At 42.5% G+C, this 17,569-nt stretch overlaps 1 protein-coding gene across 4 annotated transcripts in view; it reads left to right on the top strand.

Moving 5' to 3' along the window:
* LOC146675169 (ADAMTS-like protein 1) overlaps positions 1–17,569 on the top strand; it is a 102,992-nt gene that overhangs the window by 60,136 nt on the left and 25,287 nt on the right. For 2 of the 4 annotated variants that reach the window (XM_085400288.1, XM_085400286.1), the window contains exons 3-6: positions 9,867–9,994; positions 15,314–15,359; positions 15,672–15,908; positions 17,179–17,305. In XM_085400288.1, the coding sequence (XP_085256414.1) occupies positions 9,867–9,994; positions 15,314–15,359; positions 15,672–15,908; positions 17,179–17,305 (538 nt within the window). Of the gene's footprint in view, positions 1–5,958; positions 6,195–9,866; positions 9,995–15,313; positions 15,360–15,671; positions 15,909–17,178; positions 17,306–17,569 lie in introns of those variants that run through there. The other 2 variants (XM_085400289.1, XM_085400290.1) reach the window with 2 other exon arrangements.

The following is a 17,569-nucleotide window of genomic DNA, read 5'->3' as shown; positions in this document are numbered from 1 at the left end:
GGGTGAAAGAGGGATGTGGAGTGTGTGTGAGGTGGTGGGCTTTGTGTAGTGGGACCCTGATGAACTTAGCCTTTGCATTCACCAGAAAGCTGCTAAAACATATGCGTGCTAATGGGAAAAGCTTGATGGTGAGAGCACATGAACACAGCTTCAGGAAGTAGTAAATGTCACTGCTGATTCTTAATTACGTGCTCGAGTCCTCTCAGCGCTGTGGCCTGCATGTGGAGTTTTTAGAGGCTTTCTCAGGTGGGATCAGAATGTGGCTTATTCAATATGTCACCATAAACAGCACAGTAAATTGTTAGAAAATATTGTGAGCTGAGCACAGTGGTGGTTGGTTTTAGAGCAAAGAAAGTGCGTCTTTGCTTATTGTACCCTTATATCAAGACATACTTTTTTTTATGATCCAATTCTTGATTGATTTAAGTATTAAACTGACGCGCTTTTGTCTTGTCTTCCTCTCTTTACACCAAACTGGTCACGGCAGATGGCCCCGCCCCTCCCTGAGCCTGGTTCTGCCGGAGGTTTCTTCCTGTTAAAAGGGAGTTTTTCCTTCCCACTGTCGCCATGTGTTTGCTTACAAAGGGTCGCCTGATTGTTGGGCTTTTCTCTGTTTTCATGTAGTCTTTACCTCACAACATAAACGGCTTAAGCTGACTTTTATATGCTATTTAAATGGCATTGAAATGAATTTAACTGAATTTAATTTATATACGTCATTGTTGACATGTCCATGTGACCATTTAATTTATAGTTGCCTGATTTCTCGTCCCTGGAGAATAAAGCTAACCCAAAATTCTGTTTTTTGGTGAATTTTATGAAAACTTTCTTTATTGATCTGGCAAATCAAGCAAGTATTTCAATTTGTCCAATGCTAGAGTTTGTAGAATAAAAAAATAAGAGAATTCCCATCATGCTCTCGTTATATCTGTTTTTTTCATTCATTTTATTCATAGTTTTGTCCCTCTTAACCTTGCTGATTATATGGGGGTTTTTTGGACTGATTTAATAGCTAATGTCAAATAAATTCACCGGTAAGCTATTGTAAGCAATCCAATCTCACGGGTTGTTCTGGGGCAATGCAACTCTACAAGACCTGAGCTCTCATGTGCCTGCTATTCTGAAAAACAAATCATTTTTGCTTTCATGCATACTCCAAAAAGCTGTGGCCCCAAAATCGAGACAGAACAAATGTCTTCCTCTGCAGAGCTGCGGGGAGTTCACCGAGAAGATGTACTCTAAGCCAGAAGAGATTGGCCCATCGGAGGACGAGCTGGCGTTCGTCTTTCCCTCGAGCGCATTATTTATCCCGTGCCTTTGCATGCATCCTCCCACCTGAGCCATGATACAGTAATCTCAATAGGTGTGTTTATGGCTCTGTAAATCTATCATCTTCACATTACCACCAAACACTGAAACCAGCTCGCTCGCAAGGCTCAACGATCCAGCTGACCGCTCCTCTGGATGGAGTATTAAATAATAATCAATCACGATTAAGGAACGATGAGAGGAAAAGCTTGACTCATGTGGAATGCGTGGATGTGGAAGCAGTGAAAGCTAAAGCTTAGGTGACAATGTTGGAAAAAAAGAGATATTTAGGGAGTAACATGTTTTAGCTGTAACGCTGCTTACTTTCATTTCAGCTCCCATCTGGCTTTAATTGGATTTAGATGATTGTCAGGGAATTACATCTTTATTTTAATCCTCTGGTTTTGGTGGGGTGGGGAAGTGTGGTTGACTTTCAGCTGCAAGTCGTAAAATCCTTGTCCTGGTAAAACATTTTATACCGTGGCTCAGAAAGCTTTTTAAACAATGGCTTTCGTATAAATCATGCCTGGTGCACATACATCGTCTGTGAGGGTGGTGGGAGGCTACCATTTATATCCCGCCTGAACCATTAAAGTCTTCTCGTGGGAGCTGAGGGTTCGGGCTTTCGAGGGGTCCTCGATGTGAGTCTCTCGTTAACTTTAGCTTCGTTTGTCTCTCTTCCTCAGGACGCTGGGACTGTTAAGTAATGTCATCGCATCATAATATTGTAATCTTTTAATTTGACTCTTTCTTCTGCAGCAGAGGAGCGGTATCAGTTAAACATCTGCTGCTTGGAAAGTCAACATAGTGACCCTTTACAAGACCTCAAACACATTCAGCATGAGAGAGCTTTTCTAGTCGTTTCACCAGACAGCGAGTGATGATAGAAGCGGTGTTTTCAAATGTATGGGGTTGGCTCAGTTTCCATCACATTAAAAAGTAAAAACAACAACAAAGTTAACTTTAACATCATTCTATACTAATAATGATGAACAGCTCATTTTGCTGAGCAATACATGCTGTATTGTCAGCTGTTTATCACAGAGACATCATTAGGGGTTCTCAAGTGTTGTGCAACCAGGCGAAACCCTGCTCATAATCCCAACACTGCACACTGAGAGAGAATCGAGTGATTTTATGACAGATGGTGGTGATTTGTCACAATCAAATGAGAGATTCTATCTGCCTAAAGACAACACGGGGATGGGTGGAAGCAGCGGCCATGAAATGGTTTTTTTATTAGCATACAACTGAATGTTGTTCTCCTCGCGCCTGTGCAGGTTCTCTCAGGGTCTCTCTACTGGCTTCCTCCCACATTCCAAAAACATGTTAGGATAATAGGTGAGGATGGATGGATGGATGAATGGATGGATGGATGGATGGATGGGCAACTACACTTGTTAATGATATCGTTTGGGGGGAAAAAGAAATATCAACCAGTGTGTCTGTGGTAATTCAAAGCTTAACAACTTCATATAATCTTTAATTGAGGGCTTTAGATTATTTTTAATTAGATTGAAAACATCACATGAACAGTAGTGTTATGGGCATTTTTTTTTTTAATATAGACACAAAAAGCAGGAATACTGAGAAAAAGATAAGCTTGAGTACAAAGGTGATTAACCTTGCATAAATTACAGGAAAACACAAGCGACAAAGGGCAAAACATTAAAGCGATGGCAGGACCACAAGGAGAACTGGTGAGTCAGCAAGTAAGTGTAAAGTAACAGCTAAAAAAGGAAAACGGAAGATGACAAAAACTAACACAGAATCCAACTGGTGAAAACCAGTGAGGGTCGGGAAGATGATTAGAAGCGATTGAAGGTAAATGAACAGGGACTTTTGGTTGTTGCTGTCAGACAAGCTGGTCTGAGTGTATCAGAAGCTGCTGATCTGCTGGGATTTTCCAACACAGCCGTCGCTTGGATTTACAGAGAAAATGTGAAGTGAGTTCCAGTTCTCTAGATGAAAGATGCCTCATTGATGTCAGAGGTCAGAAGAGAATGGCCCAACTGCCCTGAGGTGATAGAAAGGCAACAGTAACTAATAGCTACTGGTTACAAGCAGAAGAGCGTCTCTAAGCATGGAAGATGTGAAAACTTGAAGCAGAAGGGCTACAGCACCAGGAAACAGCACCAGCCACCACTCCTATCAGCTAAAGATCAAGTATTGATCCATCCTGCTTTCTATGGGCGGTTCTGGCTGGTGGCGTAATGATGTGAGGGATATTTTCTTGATACACTTTGGGACCCTTATTACCAACTGAGCATCATTTACACACCACAGCCTACCTGAATATGACCACAGTGTCACCTCCAACTGGTTTCGTGAACATGACAGTGAGTTCAATGTACTCAAATGGCCTCTACAGTCACCACATTTGATTCCAATAGAGCACCTTTGGGATGTGGTAGAGTTGAAGATTCACATCATGGATGTGCAGCTGACAAATCTGCAGCCATTGCGTGATGCTGTCATGTCAATATGGACCAAAATCTTTGAGTAATGTTTTCAGCACTTTGTTGAATCGATGACTTCAGTCAGGAAAACTGGGGTGAACTTTAATAGGACTTTTACCATCATGTGAATGCGCTCACTTTAAGTTTTAACTGCAAAATAAAAGGGGATCTAAATTAGCTGTTGGCTTGTTTACAGTCAGTCTTCTTGTTTCTGGCTCTGTGAGATTGTTGTTGTGATTCAACCTTGTTCCCATATGTCAGCAATTACTTTGGGGCAGCCAATGTTATCCTAACCCATTCTTTCATATTAAAGCAGAATCATCTTTTAAGACAGTGGAGCATTTGTCTGTGGACAGTCATTTCCCCTAATCCTCAAAACCTCCTGCATGCTTCTCTTATGCAACCTAATATCCGAGCCTGCCCTTGTGTAAAATAACAATGCGCTCTATCATTTTTCTCACCTCATCATCTTCATGGATTGTTGTTTAAATTGTCAGGAGACACCTTTGGCAATGTTGTGGTAGAGAGCCGTCTCCAAGCTCGTGTCAATCAAAACCGTTAATTTCCTCCTCGGGTGTTTGGTTTTAAGCTCTAGGCACATCATTGATGCCACGGTTTATTTTCTGTAGTCACACATTGGCAAATACGAGAAGGATTTCTTCTAAAAGTAAATATCAGAGGGTTATGGATTGAGAATGCATGGGCCGCATCAGCCTGTGAACATGTCAAAGTCCACGTCCTTCCCTGCTGGCACCACAGACTACACCAGTGTGTGCGCGTTAAGATAATTCCCCAATTCATGGAACATGCTCAACCTACCAAATCAAACAAGCTAAGTCCGATTCTGTCAGTGACTTTGGACTTCGAGACAGGTTTGCTTTGTAGAGCTGAAATATAAAAAAGTGTGTATGTGTGCCGCGTTAAGTGTCGAGACGTCTGCTCCGATGTTGTGATTAGGGTGGCTGACTATTTGCTCTGGAGTGCAGCACATTCCTCTCAGCCTTAATTGATACCAATTATGCGGCTTTTGATTTGGTGTTTGATTGGGAAGAAGATGTGAGGCCTTGATTCGAAGGGCACAGAGTTTTTATTGTGTTTGGAACCTCGGGGTTGGATGCCTGAATGATAGCTTGCTACCTTGTGAGTAACATCAAGGAATGCCAGCGGGTCATTTTGCCTGCGCTATTTTTAATGTTGGGTTTCAGATTTTTGTTTTTTTGCGTCCTGCCATCGCAAAAGGAAGCTGGAAAGCCACTCAGTGTATAAGTATATTCCCCGTGTGCCAAAGGGTTGTCCATCTTACTGGGTGTTTTTTTTTTCTTTAAATAACTACAGGATTTGTCCCTCCAGGGGACACCTGGCTTGTCCCCCACCTCCACGGTGTAAATGTTCTCTAGCTTAAACTGCCAGATGTTATAAAAGGCTCCATTGAAGTAAACCTTTAGCTCATAAAAAAGGGGGTTGTAGGCGGGTGGCTGAAAAGTCTATCCTGATAGCTTCAGTGACCACACTATGTCATCTGATTTAACATAGAGGCTCACACATGTAACTCTTTGGGAAAAATAAAGCGATTTGGAGCCAACGGTGAAGTATGGCAGTGCCAAATGTGTCTCTGCTTTGCTCAGATGTGTAATTGAAGTCACCAGTTCTGCGCAAGCAGGCTGGAAATAAAAGGTTAATTCTAAAGATGTCACAGTATGACCGAGAGTTTCTGACATTTCCAACAGAGTGAGGGAAAACTACAGAGAGGGAAAAAACCCATCCAAAGCTTAAAAGAAAGAGGAAGCAGTGGCATGAGTGAGACGGAAACTTGAGATATTAGGAAAAGAAATGGAAAAGAAGAAAATTGGTTTACAGTTGTCTGTCTGCCATTATTCCTTCTCTCTGACAGTCTGACCCACACACACACACACACACACGCACACACACAAACATGCAAAGCTGTGAAGCTGCTGCTGGCCCAGCTTCTTGTTTGTACTAACACTGTCATCTGAAGCCCATTTATTGATTGGCTAATGTGCCAGACCTGAGGGCTCATGGTGCTTGGATCAACCCCCCCGCCCTTCCGATTACTTCCTCCAACTTTCATGCAGTGCACGCTCTAAAACGGACACACACGCACACACATTCACCCACGCTCTCCCTGCCCCCTCTCCCTCCCTCCGCTTCCCCAAGATACTCTTGAGAAAGAACGGGAGCAAGTCAGACAGGAGACGGCAGGCAGGGAGGCAGACACAGCACGCAGAGTGACCCACGGAGGAGGCCGTCACGCATCGGACCCAGACACACACACAAAAGTACTCACGAGCAGATCTGGAGGGACTGGGTCTCACACACGCGCACACACACACACACACACACTTTGAAAAAGGCATGGAACAAGACTTTTCATCCTGCATGCTGTTGATGACAGCTCTTCTACTTCTGGTACTGTGATTTTTACCCTGTTATCTCAATTGCATTTTAAAGTTTTTATTTTGTCTTTGGTTATTAATGTCCTCTAAAAGCATCTATTTGAGTGTTTATGCTTGTATGTGTGTGTATTTTGAAGTAAGCAGTGCACTCTCCACATCCTGGAGTCTTCTCAACAGTAGCTTTGCCAGGTCAGCTACAGCAGTCCTGCAGCATTGTCTTATTATATTATTATGTTTTTTAACCTAAGCCATGAAAAAAGGACTTGTGCATGCGGAGGTCAGCGAGCTGCAGGCTCACTGTTACATTACAGTGCCTTCCTCACAGCATGACCGTGAGTACAGTACTGTGCTGCGCAGTGCTGGCCACATGACAAGGGATTTAGCAGATGTGCAAATATCATGTGTCTTTGCCAACTGCAAAGGCCGTCGTATTGACACAGTCTGCAAAAGAAGGCACCAGAGTCGGGTTTCTTTTTCCCTTTTTTCAGGAGTTTTCCATCTTCGGGGAAAGTGTTTTTAGTCTCAGCTGCTGACAGGTGACTTAAATAGAATCCGTCCATCAGAATAACTCATAACGTGGAGTTAAGTAATCTTTAATCATATGCTCATTTCCGCTTTTTTACCTTGTGGAAAAACAAAGGCCTTGCGGTTGTCACCCTCGTGTATTTGCTCTGTTTTTTTTTTTCACAGTATGAGCACCAGTGAGCAAATAATAGTTTGTGTTTGCAAAGGTGCTTTTGCAAAGAGTTTTAGGAAGCATTATGAGTCAGTTATGGGTGCATGAACGCTCAAATGAAATAAGAAGCGCGATAGATCATAGCAGAAGCGGTGGGACGTGCAGTGATGGAGGGTTAAGGAAGAGTAGATATCTGAGCCGTTTGATTATTGGCTCCAAATCCCAGCAGGACAGCCGTCCAGCTAGCGGAGCCTTGTCTTCCTCCGCTTTCATTGAGAACAATAGCAGCGCAGCGAGCCAAACAACCTCTTCATCTCCATCCCTTCATCCTTCATCTACTTCCACTCCTCTTTCTTCGCAAGCCTCTCTGCGCCTCGAGCACTCTTGGCTTTGCAACACACAGCCTCAGTCGTAATTGAGTGCAAAATTCACTGATTGCTTTTCAAAGGAGAATTAAGGTGGTGCACTAACCGGCTGCCCAGAGCGCAGCCTGTGTTTATTTACCGGGATCCAAACATTGAAATAGTTGGCCCGTGCAGAAAGTAGCGCCGCTGCCGATATGTTTGGCTGTATGTTCCGCTGGCTGTGTTTAGGTTTTGCCATTCCTCTCTGCTGTTCCTCAGGCGTCATCAGCACTGACAGCCATTTATATCAGTCCCCACGCACTTTTAATAACGTGAACCCGCCATCCCCTCTCAGGACTGTACAGCATGGGTGTTTTTCCTCCCATGACCCAAGGAAAATAATCGGAGCCCTATTATTGCATTGTTACTGTTTTTCTTTGCACGATCCATTCATCTCTGTATTTGAAGTGCACTGCCATGCTGTTCGAGGGAGGAAAAAGGGGGTAAAGAGGTCAGCATGAACTGGCTTTCCCCTAAAAAAACCTTTCTATCTTAAAGCATTCTACTTCAAACGCAAGCCTGGATCTTCACTGTAAACTGCCCAGTAGGTGCAAATTCATTTTCTGAACACACCCCACCCCTAATGTTCAGCGGCTTCTGGGTAAATGAGCTTGTTTAGGGCTCACATTTCATGCCTAATCTGCAAGAGCTGGAAATTTTAAATCACTGTCAAAAACTCTGTTGGATGTGCAGACACAAACTGCCGCCTCACGGTGTAAAAGTCCCTATTGTGCGACGCTGTCCAGAGCACACAATAGCAGCATTTCTGCAATGTTAGGAAAAGAAGTCTTTCATGGTCCAGCAGCATTATGAAGACTGAGTGGTTTAAAAAAATGATAATTTTTCTCTTGTATTCATCTGCTCCCATTGAACACTCCCAAACCGCCTTGGAAGATTGGCAGGTTACTTTATTGACTGTGTTTGCGCTTCGGTCTACTGAGCCACATTCCTGTTGCCACAGGAGGTGGACGATTTGTCCCAGTGTTGGTTCCAAGTTCCAAGTCTTTTTTTTTTTTTTACTTTTCCAAGTTGTCATCCATTAAACAGGTACAGGACCAGTTTTTTCCTTTACCTCAGTCTCACTGGCAGGTTTTAAGTAGAATACCTTCACTGAGTCCTTGTTCTAGATAGCAAAAACAATCTGTTTCCCTTTTCACCTAATCTGAGCCCGGTATTCAGAAAATGCAGCTCTCTATTGCTTCATTCAGTCAGCTCTGGAAAGGGCATTGAGAAAAGTGAAGCAGAGGAAAACTATCTTGACTTAAACACAACAATAGATATTGCCATATTGCCTGACAGCAGCGGCATTATAAATAAACCTTTCCCTACGAGCACGGCGAGTTAGTCCACTTGGAAAATACCAAAGACTTTATGAGGTAAACAGGAGCTGAGATAGCGAGGATCTTAATTTTTTTTGGCTGTCACCCTACATCCGAGACGCACACTGTCCTTGTAGTTGTAAAATTTAGCTTCTCATAATATTGATTTTGGGTGGCGCAGTAATATTCCCGTCTCCGCTGCCAAATACAGCACAATGCAATTAACAGAGAGAGGCACACGAGTGTGGCCCGAGCCTTAAGCAAGGACTAATATTTCAAACTTTAATGCATGACTCAGACATTTTAAATACGCAAAAGGGCCAGAAGTCAAGAACTCGTGATTACTTCCTCTTACTGTCACGGTCTGGCTGGGGCAGACCGTATGTGTTGCAGAGGAGGACTCAAACGCAGACCAAAACGTAGTGTGGATAAACAAAACAAGCCGTTTATTGAGGCTAGCAATGAGGGTAAAAATAATCGGGCATCGGTGAAAACTAAACAATAACCTAAACTGGGTGAACTAATAACAAAACATGAAAAAGCTTAACCATAGTGAACTGACATGGGTACCTGGGGATGAGACATGGATGAGCAGACGACCTGACAATGGCATGCAGAAAACAAAGGGCTTAAATACATACATGAGGTGATCAGGGGAGGTGGAGACACATGGGGGAAACAGCTGACAGACATAAACCTAATGACAGGACCAGGAGAGGAAAGCTAAATACAATAAACAAAGAACACATGACATTGTCAGAATAAAACAGGAAATACTAAAACTAAAACATGACAACACAACTTAACAGACCTAATATGTGATGAATAAATACAAAACCCCAAAACATAGAAAACCCAGGAACAATAACTGCCTAAACTAAAGGCAGATAGGAAATAACACAAACTAAATCACATAACAAAATGAGACAAATACAAACATGAACTCAGAGCGCTGGGTCAGAGACCCAGCCTGTGACACTTACTGCCTCTCTTTTCCTGTCATGTGCACTTTTATTGTAGTTTTTAGGTCTTTTTAAGCTCCTCAATTTAAGGAATGGCTGCAGGAAGCCACAACTCACTTGGCTAAAGAGCTGCTTTCTGTAATGATGGGAGATCTTTGCTAAGTCATAAGGTCAAAGAGTCCAATATAAAGATGACAGTGAGCTTCAGTGATCAGTTTATTTTATCTCAGCTTCTGTAGAGCTGATGAAGGCTGATAACAGCAGACGCCTGTTATCAGAGTGTCCAAAACACTGCATATTAACGTCTCTTCTTCTGGTGTGTAGAGTTCTCGTACGGCCCGATCAGAAGAGGACAGAGACACGCTTTGGGACGCCTGGGGTTCCTGGAGTGAATGCTCTCGTACATGTGGCGGAGGAGCCTCCTACTCCCTCAGACGATGCCTCAGTTCCAAGTAAGACCCAAAAGCCTCACAGAGGTAACCTGTGAGAGAACATGCAACAGTGTCGGGAGAGCTGGTCTGGTTCTCTTCATAGAGTAAGATTAACATTTGCAAGGTTAACGTCTCCTGCAACATCAGACTTTTCAGAAGGAGAAGCCGCACACGTAAAAATATTGATGATGGAGTAATAAAGATTAGAGATTGCTCACATTCTTGCAGACATTACTAGAAGTTAACATGCTAAACTGCTTTTCCTTATTTCTGTCATTGAGGTAAATATTATAGTTGTGGGTGGGTGTTAAATAATGGGGTCAGTGTATTTACTACTTCATATTAGCCAAAAGTTCAACTTAAGGCTCCTCTAGAAGCTCAGTTTCAGGTGTTTTTTCCAAATAATGGCTCTTGCTGACATCAGAGAGAGCGGATATCCTAATATGGTCATCTAATTTGTAAGAGGCAGCCAAGCAGCCAAAAACCTCTTAAAGGGAGAGAAGCTAAAAGACAAATGAGGATTATTTTATTTTTACAATCCTTTGGGCAGCATTTACACTGTACTGATATCAGGTCTAAAAATCTCGGATGCAGAAAAAATTCCAGAAAAAACAATCATTATGAGAAGCAGGGGCATAAAGAGCCTTTTTAAAACAAAAATCAGTGGCCTGATGTAACTGTTGAGTTTATAGCGCAGTCATTAAATGATGACTACATCACAGCAGGAGAGCATTTGCTGTAAATTGAAAGTTAGAACCTCAGTGACCCTCAGAAAAATGGAAACATCCCACCGGCAATTTGTTAGCGTGTGTTCAAACGTGATCTGAGCTAATCCCCTTTTCTAAAGTAGAAAGTCCTGACTGAAGTTGGACGGATTTCCATCAAAATGCAACATCATTGCTTTTAGGTTTAGGCAGGGGTTTTAATAGTGTGAGTAAATCCCACAAATCAAATCCTCCATTCCCTTGGGTTGTAAGTGGAGTGCTCAAAATACACATGACTGTTAAAGATCCCTGAGTGGATCCACTATGGACCCGTCTAGACAGCCATGTGAGCCAAAATCTTGAATTCATCATTGACATTTGGAATCTGAATTTCAGTAATGACCCCAACATGTTTCCTCACAGATCAGAGCAGAACAATCAGTGACTCTTGCGAAACTACATGCCGCTTTTAATAAGTGTTTTATGTGACAGAATTTGGGCTGTGCAAACACGGAGTCCCGCATTGGATGGATTCCCACTGCTCATCATCTCAGGCTTATATCAGGAACCTCTTAATCCTTGTGCCAGAGTCACCTGGTCGGTAAAGTTTCAAGCTAACCCACAGTGCTCCAAGATTAAAGCTCAGGGACCGAGTGCATTGGGTAAAGTGGTCAATTATAAACAAATTTAAGGAACAAGTGGGAAAAATGGACATAAGAAGGGAGACAGTACATTTTCCTTAGAAATGTTGTCACATTTATAGGCTGGGAAATAGCTGCAGGGTGACTTCACTTGCATTCCTCTGTTTTACAGTTCCCAGAATATACTGCTGCTCAACTCAAGGTAACCAGTGACGTTTGCTGCTGGCTGCAGAGGTAGCACCCCTAGTGACAGGACTAGTCACTCAGATCATGAAACAGTGCAATAGTCTAGGATCAAACTGCCAGAACAGCTCACATCATTCTTGAGGTCACAACCGAGGTACTGTGAAAGGCTCTCATATGTCTGCAACCATGAATCCATCTGCACTGGCACTAGACAAAAAGACTGAGCAGCATACAAGTGCCAGAGGGCCCCCACCCCCCACCCCCCGTGTACTGCACTGTAAACATTGAGGTCAATGTCTCTTTGAGGAGTTCATTTCACGATCTCTGGAGCAACCACTTCTCTTTGCCTGCCCAGAATATTTTGGTCAGACAAACCTCAGGAGTAATTGACTTGTTAAGAGGTGTTTGGGGCTTGAGCTTCATACGGGACATAGGCAGCGTGTGTATGTGTTGATGTACATTCTCCGCCTCCTCTAAGTCCAGGCAGGTTTGTTTACCAACTCTGGCAGTTGCCATAATGTATGGAGCTCTTGAGCAAATGGTAGGAGGCTTCATTCCACCTTGTCCCACCTCACCCCGCTCTTGCGTGGGAATGAGGGAGTCGTAGCCTGGCCTCGGGTAGCAGATCAAACGGCATCATTAAAAAGCATAGCACAAGGCCCCTTGTGTATGTGTGTGTGTGTGTGTGTGTGTGTGTGTGTGTGTGTGTGTGTGTGTGTGTGTGTGTGTGTGTGTGTGTGTGTGTGTGTGACTCTTTGGAAAAGGGAGCTGGAAATAGGTCTGCAACACCCTCCAAACCAATACCATTCCAACTCTCTGACTTTTTAATGCACACACGCACATACAGGGCACTTATTGCTACTGCAAAACACACCAGAGTTAGTTAACCTCTCGAAAGGGCATGTGCAGAAGTACAGACTATCCGCAGATTGCCTGGCCTTCATTACTTCTATCCACACAAGTTACTGCACTTGATCGCCGGCTTCTTTATTAACAGCAGCATAGCTGGTTGGATCCAAGTGTGAACATATGGATTAGATGTCATGGCAAGAAAAAGTGCTGCTCCAATATTAATGAAGCACTAGGCAGGAAAATATTAATCTGTACATGTTATTAAAAAGAAAAAAAGAAAGATCCAACCTCAACTTTGTTTAGAAGAAATTCACAAAGAATTTGACTGTGTCGTTTGTCACCATGACACCAATGGGAAGTAAATATCAACAACTGTAGGCAGGAGATATTTCCTGTAGCAATGCGGTCACGTATGTACTGAAATTATACAGTGGGTGACATGAAGTGACATTAGGCTGTGAAGGCATGCCGCAACTTTTTAAAGGCAAAAGTGGGTGAAAGTGAAATTTCTCCAGGGCAATGAAATGTGAAATTAAGGTTGGCCTAGCAACCAAGATTATGTCTCTTTTACAGCCTTGGGAATCACTCTGTGTGGTCCATGCTGTGTTATTAACACCTCCATCCTTTTTAGTAATATTCCTTACAGTAGTAGACCTACAGCTCTGCCCTACAAATGAATAAAAAGACAAAATATATCATGATTAATTTCACTGACAACTGCAATATTTTTGCCTAATCTCATGATACTCTGGCCTCTGTTATGCTCTTTGTTCCATCTTTTTCAGCTTCTCGTTATCCTCCTGAGATAAACAGTAAACTCTTAGCTTTCCTAAACTGATCAATAGCAGAGCTCATAGCTTGAGCATATTTTAGGCGTTAGCAAATCAGCTACATTTTTGTGTGCCCACATGCCTCAAGTGTATCAATATTGTGGCATGGGTTTTGGAGCCCTGCGTGCAATTACTTTCAATCTTGCGAGAAGAGTTGATGACATATATATGGACATTATGGGCTGGATGAATTTTACTGCGTATCCAATACTAGCCCAATTTTTTTATGGTTACAGTAGATTTTCCTTTTTTCTGTTTAATGCTATAGATGGTACTTTTAGTCTTTGTTGAGTCTCGTGCAGTTAACTAATGAGCGCACTCTCTGTAGTTGTCTTTTTGTGTTTGGGGTCACAGTTTGTGAGTTATGTTTTATGTGCTCCAAGACTTCTGATATTTCAACCGAGTTATTTTTCCCTAACCTATGATGACGCCATGATGAATCCCATGTCCTGGCCCTACGTCTGCTTAGCCTCCACTTTAGAGCTTCTAAAATCAAAAGGAAATGAAAAGGGAAATTCATTTTATTCCCTTTGCCTCTTTATGTCTCGTTTATATATTGCTTGTCCCAGTGTGAGTTTCCACGCTGATCCAGATCTTAGCTACCTGTCTCTCAACTCTTGGTCTTTGAAAGTCTCTTGTTAGGGGTTCAGGCCCCATGGCCTACTGTTTGATTTGGCAGAGGGGACCGTCTGGATTCGTCACAGGTTCTAATGTTCTTGCCATGCCACATGGTCCACATCCACTCCCTCCATTCTCTGGAATAACATTGTAAAAAACCTTAAGCCTTCGTTCACTGCTGAGTCCAAAGTCAGTGACGTCTCCAATCATGATTCCAGATTAGCTAAGGGCCAGTGACACTGGAATTCCTCTTAACTTCCCAAAAGAATACCATTTGATTAGTTTCCACTGGGGTCTTTGATAATTGCCCTATCATAGTCACCATCAATGGTTTATCATCACTCTGCATCAAAGCACAAAGAAATCCTCATTTTCAATAAGTGGTTAGCTCGATAATTTGGGCAGAGACAAAGCAGACTGTCATGCAGGGAGTCGTGATCCAAACTGCTCCAATCTGTTCAGCAGACGCAGGCTGGAGGGCTTTACTCTGTCTGCGTTACTACTGCGTGCAGCTTTGCATTTTTTCAGACACACAGAGAAAATGGGGCTCCTATTTTTAAATGTTGTGAAACTCGTGTTAAAGCTTTAGATTTTTGAGATTTTCTTTTACAAGTAATAAGCTTGAAGTCAAATTGTCTATAAAGATTATTCATATCGCAGAGAATGGAGGAACATATGTCGAGTGTGGAAACTGAACTAGAGCCTGACTGCAGGGGAAATAATAGCTATTTGCTGTTATATCTATATCGGCATATATAGTAGCCAATAAATGAAAATGCAAAAGGTAAAGAAATAACACAGTTTTATGCGTTTTGCAGAATTTGTCCATCACAGTGCAATCTAATGCAGCAAGTGCTGGAAATCCACAAACAACAACCAGCTGGGCAGGTTGTAAGTACAGTTAGCAGCACAGAAAGTTAAATTATTCATCAAATAATTGCATTGAAGTTCTTCAAAAGGCACCAATGCCACAAACAGTGGTCCAGTTCACTAACAGATAGCTAGAGACTACTTGGCCACTCTGCTGCTGTTCTTGCCTTTCAGTCAAAGCAGTCGTGCTCAGAACTTTGATAACTTTAAGTCTCAATGATAACAATTTTAAACAATGTAGCCCTGTACAATTGTTTATGAAGGCTGTTAATGTTTATTTCTTCTGTGTCGTTGGGCTTTATTCCAGTCTTTTAAATGCTTTGTGAGCCACCCTCAAGTGGTCATTTCAGGAACTGCAGTTTTTATCAGCTTCATTTGTCATCTTCAGCGTGCCACTGGATAATTATGCACAGTTACTTTGTGTGAAATACGCTGTTAAAGCTTTGCAAACGCACCACAGACTTATGTTCGTGGGTTGCCACATCAGCGCTATAATTTTCAATATGAATAATGAGGGAAGAGTCACTGGATATAACACCAGCTCCTTCAGATGATGATGACTGGTTCATGTTATGGTTTGTTTTATCATTCTCTCCCACGGCCTATTTACCCATGGTTTCATTTTTTTTCCTTCTGTAGGACCTGCGAAGGACAGAATATCAAATATCGCACATGCAGCAATGTGGTAAGTTGAACCCACTCATCTTTGTGTCGTGGATGTCGACACAGCTTTCAAGTGTTTTTATTGAAGAAGTAAAACTGATATGGCAAATTGTGTCTAAAAGATTTATGGGTACGGGGTGTAATTCAGTGATTTGGGATCTTGCTGTTTGAGAGAAAGTAAGAAGTTGCATCAAACTTCTTCTGTTTCCATTTATTCTGCTAATTTCATGCAGCAGTCTTCTTCCCACATACACATTTAGAGATGCAAGACTTCATTCGCCCTGCCTTTTTCAAGAATGTAAAATATTTTTAAATATGTTTTAATGTCCCTCAGGATTGCCCTTCAGATGCCGGTGATTTCCGTGCCCAGCAGTGTTCAGCTCACGCAGATGAGCAATACCAGGACCAGTACCACGAGTGGCTGCCGGTATACAACGATCCAGACAACCCGTGTGCTCTCAAATGCAAAGCCAAGGGCTCAGGCCTTGTGGTGGAGCTGGCGCCCAAGGTGCTGGATGGGACACGCTGTTACACAGAGTCTTTGGACATGTGCATCAGTGGTATCTGCCAGGTCAGTAACCATGTCATGAACCTCAATTGCTTTGAAGTCATCAAGAATTTTGGTTTATTTCTTTTAATTTTTGAAGCCAAGATGTACATCTTGTGGGACTTGCATATAAAAACTTCTTTTTTTCAGTAAACTAAGCAAATCCTTATATTTAAGATCAGCTCACCTTAAAAATAACTGAAAAGTTGATCTTCCAAAGTAAATATATCCCAGTGTGTTGTAAAAAGTTTAGATTAAGCTAGTAAGGCAAGTGAAGTCAGTGTGATGCTCTGTGCAGCTCTTTGATTGGCAACCTTGGGTCCTGGTATTCATGTGGCATTACTTTGACATGTACAATCTGCTTAAACATTTTCACAGACCACTACACCCCTGCAACAATACTCTCAAATAGGTTTAGGATCAAGGTGTGAACTTCCCCAGATCTTAATTCGAGTGAACATTTGTGGGATGTCCTGGAAAAACAAGTCCAACAAGTCCGCCGAGGCCCCCGTCTTTAAACGATGTGCTGTCAGTGTGTCTGATACCGCAGTAGCCTCAGAGACTTTGATGGGCTAAAGCTGTTTGTGGAATAAGGGGAGCCTACACAGTATTAGACCAGTGGTTCTAATGTTGTCGCAGTACAGTACTCCTGTCAACACTGGTACGCAATTTTTTTCAATATTCAAATTTCAATATCGTGCATTTGGGAGCAAAAGCTAAGACGTAAATCTCAAGAGGACCACAGTGGACTACCTTACAGCACTAGCATCACGACATCTGCTTTACAAATGAATATCCAATGAGTATTCCTTTAGATTTAGCGTTTGACTGACAGCCCAGGAAATATTTTGCAATGCATTTTCTGGGGTTGAATGGAATTATGTCCCAGGGCATCGTGTCTGCAGAGACTCAGAAGTGTCTCCCTTACAATGCTTGGAATGATATTGCGGTTTTTGGTTTTGTCTTGCTGACAGAAACTGCAAAACGAAATATCCACCATTCAACTATGGATGGCGTCTTAGTAATTCAATGAATGAATATTGAGGAGACCAGAGGGTTGTTTGAATCGCTTCATGGTAACACTTAAATGGTACTGAAGCTCCAACAGAACCAGCTGGAGTGCTTCATGATATCATATCCTTTCTCTTTACTTTTGTGTTGTTGCAGAAAATCTTCCCTGCTATCTTGTCCTCAAAACTAAGAAGGTAGAAGGTCTTTCAGGCTCTAAAAGTGAGGTGACTGTGCGTGTCATTTGTGATGTCTCAAAGTTTTTCGTGCTTCCTGTGTTTTCCAGATTGTAGGTTGTGATCATGAGCTTGGAAGCACTGCGACCGAGGACAACTGTGGAGTCTGCAATGGAGATGGCTCGTCCTGCAGGCTTGTGCGGGGACACTACAAATCCCAGCATTCTTCAGGAAAAAGTAAAGAATTGCTACTCTTTTTTACAATTTTTATTAAATAAAGAAGTAATTGCTGAGCTAAAGAGGTCCTCGAGCAGATATACTTGTTCACCACACAGACTATAAACAAGAGTTATAACTAAGCCCAATCAGCAGGGCACACAGCTTGGGATACCTGCCTCCATGCCTTTAAAATAGCTGCTTTGAAGATGGGAACCATGTCTGTGACCGCTCGCAGTCAGACGCCGTCTTCAGAGTAACTTCTGTTACTGCAACTTCTGGATT

The sequence above is a fragment of the Rhamphochromis longiceps genome, linkage group LG3 (assembly GCF_057381845.1).
Source record: "Rhamphochromis longiceps isolate RC_006_pf linkage group LG3, R_longiceps_female_GT1.1, whole genome shotgun sequence".
In the NCBI taxonomy this organism is placed as follows: domain Eukaryota; kingdom Metazoa; phylum Chordata; class Actinopteri; order Cichliformes; family Cichlidae; genus Rhamphochromis; species Rhamphochromis longiceps.
The sequence above is the reverse complement of the archived record's forward strand: the minus strand, read 5'-3'. Positions and strand labels throughout refer to the sequence as shown.